At 63.9% G+C, this 9625-nt stretch overlaps 2 protein-coding genes across 2 annotated transcripts in view; both read right to left on the bottom strand.

Moving 5' to 3' along the window:
* Positions 1 to 448: 448 nt before the first annotated feature.
* On the bottom strand, positions 449 to 5467 carry LOC108635304. The gene is made up of 5 exons (XM_018045512.1): positions 5438 to 5467; positions 2927 to 3024; positions 2454 to 2667; positions 1851 to 2275; positions 449 to 1556 (listed from the first exon to the last, which is right to left on the bottom strand). Exons 1-5 carry the CDS (start codon positions 5465 to 5467, stop codon positions 1250 to 1252), a joined length of 1074 nt encoding a protein of 357 aa, XP_017901001.1. The 3' UTR covers positions 449 to 1249.
* Positions 5468 to 8662: 3195 nt separating this feature from the next.
* The window catches only part of LOC108635303 (collagen alpha-1(I) chain-like), a gene marked incomplete at its 5' end in the record, with an annotated part of 5873 nt that continues 4910 nt past the window's right edge, over positions 8663 to 9625 (bottom strand). The window contains one exon of the mRNA XM_018045511.1: positions 8663 to 9625. This exon is cut by the window's right edge and continues 33 nt beyond it. Within this exon, the coding sequence (XP_017901000.1) occupies positions 8663 to 9625 (963 nt within the window).

Genomic DNA, 9625 nt, shown 5'->3' with positions numbered 1-9625 from the left:
CTACCTATCGATCGATCTCTGTCTGGATCGTGTGTCTTCTTTCCCTCTTCTTCCCTTGATGGACACTCGGGCTGTTTCCCTCTCTTGACCCGTGTGACTGATGCTGCCGTGGACATGGGAGTGCAGATCTCTCTCTGAGATTTCGCTTCCGTGTCTCTTCTCTTTAGATGTCTACCCAGAAGTGAGAGTGTTGGAAAGATCGATCACGTCTCGACCACGACTCTTTTCGAAGTCCTTCTGAGGGGATCCAGGGAAGGATCCATTCTTTTCCCATAGACGCCGTTGGACTCCCAGTGCGACCGCACGCGTCTCAGGGAATACGGCGGCGACCACGACGACAACCCAAACGCTCCCGCGAACGCGATGGTGCCCGAGGGTGTGTCCGCAGGACGACTCCCCGGTGCCAGCTTTCCACGTCCACGAGCCGCCCCCCCCCCACCCCCCCCCGCGGTCGTCGGCAAGTCGTCCCATCCACACGGAGCCCCGGTTTTCGTGGGCCCGGGTTGCCTGGGTGCCAGTCGATCCCCAGATGAATGGAGCGATGACAGACTCCTTGGGGACCAGAGCAGAGAGACGTGGAATTCTTTCCACGAGACGAGTGCGATGAGAAGAGAACGATGCGAAGTGGTGCCTGGGGAGCCAGGAAGAGTCGCACGGGAAAGAGAACATGTCAGACGAGAGGGGAGAAGGATTCAAAGTGAGTGGAGCGCGGCGGGGGAGACGGGCCCCGAAGATGCGAGCAGATGCCGGGGGCACTGCACGCCTGGACCCGTGAGCCTGCAGGGAGCCGAGAGGGATGGCCGTCCGCTGTCTGCGGGTCCGCGTGGGCCGATCTCCAGAGCCCGGACCGGGAAGGACTTCTTCCCGAGAACAGGCACGCTCACGGTCCCCGCGGGTCACGTCTCCACTGGGCTCTCAGCACTGCAGGGAGAGCTTCCCGCACTTCCGATGGCACGGTGAGCTGCGGTTTCTTGATCTCATCGACCGCGGAGTCGGCGAGCTTCCCGAGGGATGGGACGAGGTATTGGCCGACGGCGTCCCATCCTAGACCCCGTATTGCTTTCAAATCGTGGGACGTCTCTGATCTCTGTGGGGGTGTGCCGTGTCTTCACGGCTGTGCGAGCGGTTCTCTCTCCGTGGAGGAGGGGGCCGCTCTGCGGTTGTGTGTCTGGGCTTCTCGTGGCTGTGGTTCCTCTTGGGGAGCGTGGGCACTGGGGCACGTGGGCTTCAGCGGCTGCTGGGTGTGGGCTCAGCGCTCGCAGTGGCCAGGATCTAGAGCACGGATTCCGTCGGCGAGGCCTATGGGCTTCGTGGCTCTGTAGCACGTGGGATCGTCCCGGGCCGGGGATGAAACCCGTGTTTCCTGCGTGGGCACGGGACGGTTTCCTACGGAGCCGCCGGGGAAGCCCCCGTCCCAAACTCGAGATGGATATCCTGCCGTCCCCCGCTTGGGATGGGAGAGTTTCTGAACGATCAGGCCCGGAAAAGGGATTGCATCGTGAAGGGTTGACCTTCGTTTCTCACAGACCGGCACTCTTGCTGCTTCTTGAAGTGTCCTAGAGAAGAAGACATCGGATTCCACGTGAGATCAGCTCCTTTGACTAGCCACAACAAGGGGGATGGAGAAACACAACAGTTGGTTTCTTTTGGACGATGAGCCCCCCTCTGTGTGTGTGTGTGTGTGTGTGTGTGTGTGTGTGTGTGTGTGTGTGTGTGTGAGAGAGAGAGAGAGAGAGAGAGAGAGAGAGAGAGAGAGAGAGAGAGAGAGAGAGAGAGAGAGAGAGAGAGAGAGAGGCCTTCGTGGTTCTAAAGCAAGAAGCACTGAGGAGTGAAGACATTCTTGAACTCACATCGTTTCCTTCCTTTCCGTCGTGATGGTCCAGTGATGTTTGGAGGACGACGTGGACTGTTTCAGGGTAGATGCTTTTAGAAGGCTGTGAAGGGACTTCCCTGCCTGGTGGTCCAGTGGTGAAGGATCCACCTGCCGAGGAGGCAGGGGGACAGGGTGTTTTCCACCGAACCCCTGATCCGGGACGATGCCACAGGGCTCCGGGCAGGTTCGACACAAACCTACAGAACGGACGGTGCCAGGCGTGAAGGCGAGGGCACACGGCCCGGGGACTCTGGACGAGGGTGACTGACGCGGACGGACACTGCCGTCTCCGTCTCCGTGGAGGTGGGTTGTGGCCAGCACGCTCCTCTGGGGCAGGCTGTTCCTAGGACCGTTGGGGAGCGTGCGCGTGCATGGGAGGAGCAGGGGACCTGAGGGGACTCTCTATCCTCTCTGCTCCACGGGATCCCCGGAACCCTCATCTGCTCCAAGAGAGGATTCGTCCCGTGGAAAGACAGACCCACACGCGAGTGAACCTCATTTCTGGTTCCCTTGGCTTCTGAAAGCGTGACGCTCCGGTTCGTGCGACTCTCTGGCTTTCTGTTCTTCCCGAGATCCCGGCCTGCTCACTGGAAGGACACGAGGAGCCGGATGAGATCTCCCTCTGCACGGCGGCGGCTCCAGCGTGCGCACGTTTCAGCGGCCACGGCTTGCGGACATCGCACCGAGAGCCGAAGCCCCGCCCGGTGGGACAGACGCCTGTTTCCACGACGGGGGAACCGTGCTCGGTGCGGGAAGCCCCATCCTTGCCCCTGCCTGTTCGATCTGCAGGGCCTCTGCAAAGAACACACGCGCCCGATCTCGTGACCGATCCCCTTTTCGGAGCCAGCCCGGGGCGTCGTCTGTTTCCCGGGCCACAGGCACACACTGGCACTGGGGAGTGGTGTCGTTCCTCCTCCTCGTCCTCCTCCTCCTCCTCCTCCTCGTCCTCCTCCTCCTCGTCCTCCTCCTCCTCCTCTCTGCCCCCACCCTTCCCCCCGCATGCAGGCTCCCCCACACCCCCGCCTGGCCCCGGCCCGTCCGGGTCTCCCCCACCCGCAGAAAAGGCCAGGGGACACATGGTCCCAGGACGACGCGGTCGAGAGCCAGTGGCAGTCCGCTGGGATGCGGGGAGGAGAGACGCCCGAGCGTACCTAGGCCGACACTGCCACCGTGTGGGGTGAGAGGCCGGTGCGAGGAGAGCTCAAGAGTTCAGAGGAGGAGGAAGAGGAGCAGGAGGCAGAGAGGGAGGCGGGGGGTGGAGGGGAGGGCCAGGCTGAAGCTGTCTCGGGGGCGATGACGTGGAAGAGAAACGTTCCCCTTCAGAAGGGCGCTCCGAAGAGAGAGCGTTCCGGTGGGACCTTGAGAGCACCTTCAAGCTGGGAGCGGGGTGGGGTGGGGTGGGGTGGGGGAGGGAATCATCCAGACGTAGGAAAGACACCAGGCACAGAAGGCGAGACCGCTTCTTGACCAAAGGGAATCGGATGCTTTTCTGTCCACGTCTGTGCTCCATCCTCAGACTCTCATGGGAATCCAGCCGGCCGGCCGGCCGGCCGGCCGGCCGGCCAGCCACCGTCGTGTCGCTCCTTTTCTGTTCTCTCCGTGTTTCATGGCGAGTGAGTGAGAGAGTCTTTCGATGGTTCGCTAGGATGTGTGAATGTCGTGGGACCATGGTACTTGTCAGCCGTGGATGAACAGAACGGCTTCGGCTTTCAGGGTGATCCTGAACTCCCACGCCAAGGGAGGCCTGTGTGTCCCTGTGTGCTGGAGGACACCGTGCTACCCACATCTTGATCTCGGACTGAACACAACCACCGTGGGGAGGGTGTTCGTGGGTTGGCTTCCTTTCCTTTCCCTATGGCGCTCACCTGACCGTCCTGCCCACTCTTTGGATCCTTGATCTCCCCCTCGCCCTCGAGGCCATCGGTCCTTTTCTCTCTCCTCCTCCCGCTCCCCGTCCTCCTACTCACCCTAGTTTCTCCCCCCGCCTCCCCACTCCCCGCCCCTCCACACACACGCAAGTCCCGCTCTTCTCAAATGGACCTCTCACCGACGGCCAACGTTTCCTTTCGCCTTCTTTCCTTCCTCCCGTCCTGCTTCCTTCCCCCCCTCTTTTTTTTTTTTTTTTCCCCTCGCGTGTTGTTCCCCCGTTCCTTTTCAGCTGTCCCGACGGTGTTTCCGAGTGCAGCGCATGACACAGAGATCACCAGGATGCATCTAGTGAGGGACCGTCCGTCACCGCTCGGTGTCACGGCAGATGACGTCTGGTGTCGTGACGCGCCCGTGACCCCTGGACTCCCCGGGTGGAAGGTCGCCCCGCGTCCTCTGTCTCCCTCGCCCGTGGCGCTCGTTCGCTCGTTCTCTCCCCCACCCCACCCCCCGCCACCGTCTCCCCCGCTCCCTCCTCTGGCCACCCCTCATGTGTTCCGTGGTGGTCTCTTAGGAGCCTGTTTCTCTTTGGTTCCGTTGTGTTCACGGTGTCTCGTTTGGTAGGTACTGCATGGAAACGACGGCTCTGAGGTATTTCATGGAGCATCATCCCCTCGAAAGGTCTCTCCAAGTTCCTGCAGACTGTGAGATTTCATTCCCTTCTGGTGGTTGAGTCCCATGCCTCTGTGTGCGTGTGTGTGTGTGTGTGTGTGAGTAGATACAGGCGTAGGCACACAGACAGAGAGCTCTCTCCTTCTGCGTGTACGGATGTCTACCTAGGTATGGGGGGGGGGGTCGATCCCACACATACACACGTCCGTAGCTTCTTTGTCCCCTCCGTGGGCACTCCGTGGAGTGGCTGGGTTGGGTCGAAGGGGGACTCTTTGGTGGAGTGTTCCGAGGGAATCGCAGGACTCTTTTCCCTAGGGATGTGGTTTCTCTCTCTGGGAGGCCCCAGGGGATGAGATGTGATCTCTCTGAGTCCGCCCACGTGTTCCTCAGCGGCAGCAAAGACGCGTTCGATCGATCAGGAGCCACTGTCTTCTGATGTTTCGAACTTGCTGTCGCGATGGCGATTCCAGCTCCTGGGCCTTTCCCCTCCGAACGAGAAGGATCCTGGTCCAGATAAACGCCCCGGGGTGCTTCCGTGAGCCCGCCCCCACCCCCAGCAGCCCCAGCCCAGCCCAGCCCAGCCCAGCCCAGCCCAGCCCTGCCGCTGCTTGGTGTCCTACCTGGTGCTTCCGGGCGTCTGTCTGCTCTCCCCGTCTTTGGAAGGAAGGTGTCTGCTCGGGCCCCCTGCCTGCCCACTTCGCTCATCGGGGGTTGTTTCCCTTTTGGAGCCTGAGTTGTCTGACGCCTTGATCAGTTTTGGACAGAAAAGCCCCTTTTGCAAGATGCTTGCGCTTTCCCCGTATATACCGCGCGCGCACACACACACACACGCGCACACACACACACACACACACACACACGGATGTGTGTTTCCGTCCGTGTGTGTCTGTGAGTATCTATATGTACATAGATACACCTCTAGATACTCACACGCGCGCACGTAGACATCTACACAGACACGTGGGTATCTGTGCACTTAGGCACATGTACACGGACTTCTATGGACATGTGTGTATACACACGCACGTTCGCATATGCGTTGACGTGTGTGCGCATCTATGCACATGCATCTGCGTCTAGGCACTCTAGACGCACCCGTGCACCTGTATGTGCGTACGTGCACGCATGTCTACTGATAGATACCTGTGTGGATATCGACACATAGACACTCGTACGTCTGGGTGGACCTCTCTACGCGATACGTAGACGTCTGTGGATGTGTCCGTATGTGCGTATGCATGTGTGCATACACGTGTGCATATACGCACGCGGATAGATGCGTCTATGGAAGCATGCACGTACGTGAACGCATATACGTGCACCCACACCGGTGCGTATACATCACACGTATACACACGTGTGCATCTGTATGCGTGGACACGTCCGCCTTGATTTGTATGTGTGCGTCTATGGATACCGACGTATCTGCGCATACGAGCCTGTGTATTCGTGCCTGTGTATATCCGTGTGCGTCTGTGTATATATGCCTGTGTCTACGTATATACACGCAAGCGTACACGCACAGTAGAAACGCCTAGGCATACACGTGCGCACACAGACACGTGCGTGTATGTGAGCATGCCCTTCGAACGTGTTTGTTTATACCCGTGGGTGCGCGTATATGTAGACGCGGATATGCGTGCGTATCCATACGGACGCGCGCATACGCACATGTGTATGCGTTCTCTCTCTCCCCCCCTCCCCCTCCCCCTCCCCTCCCCCTCCCCCTCTCCCTCCCCCTCCCCCTCCTCCTCTCCCTCCTCCTCTCCCTCTCCCTCTCTCTGACTTTTAAGCAGCCGGAGCAGTTCTAGGACTTGACTGTCCTGCCTGGTGGTTTTGTTTCATTTCCTTTCTGATCGACTTCACAAAGTTATTTATTCATTTAACTGGCTGTTGTCACGGAACACGGGGTTTCCTGAGTGGATCCCTGTTGACTCGGTCCGGTCCTCCTCCCCTCCACGCCCCTCAGCCGCCCCCCCCGCCCCCCCCGCCCCCGCCCCCCAGCCCCACCCCCCAGCCCCGCCCCTCCCAAACCCCACCCCCGCAGCCCTGCCACCCCAGACCTCCCGCCCGCCCTCCCGCCTGCCTGCCATTCTGGGGTTTGTGGCCAGTTCAGTGAGTTTGAAATCCATGTTCTCCTGACCTCAAGTGCACTTTCCCCACCCACCGGCGCGTGCTTGGGTTTGTTGTCTTCGGACTTTGTCACGGTCTCTACCCAGGTTGAGTTGCGTCTTCTCTTGGTGGGGGTTCCGAGCGTGTCTCCTCCTCTTCCTTTCTTGCTCCTGGGCTCGCGTGTCTGCGTCTGCTTTCCAAAGTCCTGCTTTGTTCTCCGAGCAGCGCTCGCCTGGTTTCGCTTTGCCGGCCCCTCCCTCCCTCCCTCCCTCCCTCCCTCCCTCCCTCCCTCTCTCTCTCTCTCTCTCTCTCTCTCTGTCTTTCGGGGGAGGGGGGCCGGGGGAGTCTGCGATGCCGCTCGCTGGTGCCCCTCTCTCCGCCGACCCCGCCTCCGCCCCGAGCCCCCACCGCCCGCCGGCGTCTCCGTGGAATGTCCCCCCAGCACCCCGGGATCGCGTGGGGGAGTGAGTCTCCTTCGTGGCAGCCTCCTGAGGAGATCCTTCCCAGCGTCTCTCCCTTCCTCCGCGGCCGGGGTCGCGTCGCGTCGCGTCGCTCGGCGGCGGAGGCTCCGGGCCGAGCTCGGGCGTTTGGGCGGCCGGCGCGGTGGCGTCCCCGGCGGCCGGCGACAGCGACCCGTCCTCGGGACGTTCGAGTCGCTTGTCGGGAGCCACCTGGCGGCCGCTTGTATATTGTCCCTCCCCTCTGGAGCTTCGGCGAGGCCTCCTTCAGGAGGATTGTGACTCAGCCTCTGGGCCCGAGGCAGAGCTGTCAGACACCGGCGACGCTGGCGGCGACAGTCCCGGTGGCGCCGAGGCCTAGGGACAGTCCTGCTGTCGCCGGAGATTGGTTCTCTAGGCTTCTGAGGAGGGTGACCGTCGCGGCGCCCCGGAGCCGGCTTGCGGGGCGGCCTGACCGGGTCGACCAGCATCTCCCCGTGCCCCTGCGGCCGCGGAGACGGACCGCCCGGACCCTCCCTGGGCCGGGCCGCCGCGGTGGGCAGGGAGAGGGTCTTCCCTGCCCGGAGCGCCTGGACTCGGGCTCGGCGGTCCGGACTCCTCCTGGGCCGCCCTCAGGAGCGTTTGCTTCGCCGTCGGCCCCGCTCCGGAGGTGGGGACCGGCCCGGACGGTGGCTTGGAGGTCGCCGGAGGGCGCGCCTGGGTCCGGGCCCTCGGGTCCTTTCTGCCCGAGGTGTTTTCCGCGTCGCGCTCCGGAGGTGGGGACCCGAGGGTGGCCCGGGGGAGGCGCGTGTGCGGTCCCCGCGTGGGGTCCGGTCGCCCGAGGCGTCTCGCGGCACCCGTGCTTTCTCTCTGTCCAAGTCCTGACGGGTCCGGAGACGTGGATGGACCGGACCCTGCTCCCGCGGGTGGCCGGGGAGGGCGCGCTCGACCCTCCAGCGTGCCCTCGTGGGTCTCGGTCGTCGGACGCGACTTTGGCTCACCCCTCTCCGACTCCCTGCATCCCGGTCGGGAGGTGGGGACCGGCTCGGGCCGTCCTGGGTGCCCCGTCTGGGACGGTCTGGGCCCCGGGCGCGCTCCCTGGTCGGGGCCCGCTCGTCTCGTGGGAAGCGCCTCGCTGACGGTTCCGTCTTCTGTGTTCCTTTGGCACGTCGAAGCCAAATCCCCGTCCGGAGACTCGGACGGACCGGTACCCCTACCCGCGTGGACGAAGCGGGGAGGGCGTCCTCGGCCGGCTCCCCCTCTCTCGGTGTCCGCGCCCCCGCTTTGGCCACCACGCGCCCCTCCCCCCCTCCCGGTCGACCAGATGACACCCCCCCCCCCCAAGAGAGCTCGGGGCCTGGTGTTTATGGGGCAGCGTTGGGGACAGGTGGCCGGGACAAGGTTCCGGGGGCCCTCCCTGCGAGTCGTAGATGGGCTCCTCTGTCGGCTGCTGTCATTTCGTCGCCCTTAATAGGCCTTTTTTGCCACCAGGTAAGTGCTGACACGGTCTCCTTTGGTGTCTGCCACCGAGGACTGTGGGTCTCTGGACGCACGCGGGGCTCTGGGCTTCTGGGCCGCCAGCTGGTGCCCGGTTCGGCCCTCGCCGCTGGAGCCGCCCGCCTGGGCCTGTGCGCCGGCTCCTGTGTGGTGTCGTCTGGCTGACCCGACCCGAGGGTGGCGGGGGCGAGGTGGCGCGGGTCTTCTACCCTCGGCGCCCCTCACCCCCGCTGTGGGCACCTGGTGGCGGCTGGGACGACCCCCGCCCTGTGGGCTCCGCGCCACCTGTCAGGTGTTCTCCTCTCGGGGTCGTTGGCCGCTCTCGCCTGAGGCGAGGTGGGGGGGGGATGGAGGCTGCCGGCGAGGCTGAAAGCGGGCCCCTCTGGTGACTGTCCTCGCCGTGCCTCCCCCTGCTCCACCTCGGCTCCACGGATCGATGTGGTGTGGTCGTGTTCTCCCGGGCCGAGCCGAAACCGTGCCGGACGAGGGACGGGCGTTCCCGGTGAACGTGTCCGCTCTTCTCGGTCTGTCCGCGGGGCCCCTCGCTTGTCTTCCCCCCCCGCTGCCCGTCAGGGAGGGTGAGGAAGGCAGGGGTTGGGTGTGGCCTCTGGCCCTGATCTTCGGTCTCCCGTCCCCTGCCTCGGGGCGTCAGTGGGGGCCGTTGGTCTTCTGACACGGCAGATTGCTCCCGCTTCGCCTCCTCGGCGTGTGCCCGGCGAGCGGCCCTCCCTGTGGCGGGGAGGGCTGTGCCGCCGCTGCCGCGCTGCGCGCCCCACGCGGGTGTGCGAGCGTGCCTCGTGTGACCCTCGGTGGTGCCCCTGGAGCGCTCCAGGTCGTCCCTCAGGTGCCTGAGGCCGAGCGGTGGTGTCGTTTCCCTCAACCCGGCGTCCCCCTCGGGTCCCCGCCACGGTGGCGTGTGTGTCCCGAGCGTGGCTGTCTTTCGGGGGGGTCGAGGCGGAAGGGAGAGGCGTGCCCGTTCCCCTCGTCGCGGAGGCCTCGGCGGATGAGGCCTTGCAGGGGGCGGGACGCGGGCTCTGCTCTGGCCCTGACCGCGCACACGCTCCTGCGTGGTGGTCCGCTTCCCTGTACCGCAGACCCCTCCCGCCCGGCTGAGGCCGGGCGGCTCGTGGAGCGCCTCCGTGAGCCCGAAGGCGAGACGGTCCGGGGG

Source organism: Capra hircus, unplaced genomic scaffold (assembly GCF_001704415.2).
Source record: "Capra hircus breed San Clemente unplaced genomic scaffold, ASM170441v1, whole genome shotgun sequence".
Classification (NCBI taxonomy): Eukaryota; Metazoa; Chordata; class Mammalia; order Artiodactyla; family Bovidae; genus Capra; species Capra hircus.
Note: the sequence above shows the minus strand (reverse complement) of the source record. Positions and strands in the feature narration are given on the sequence as shown.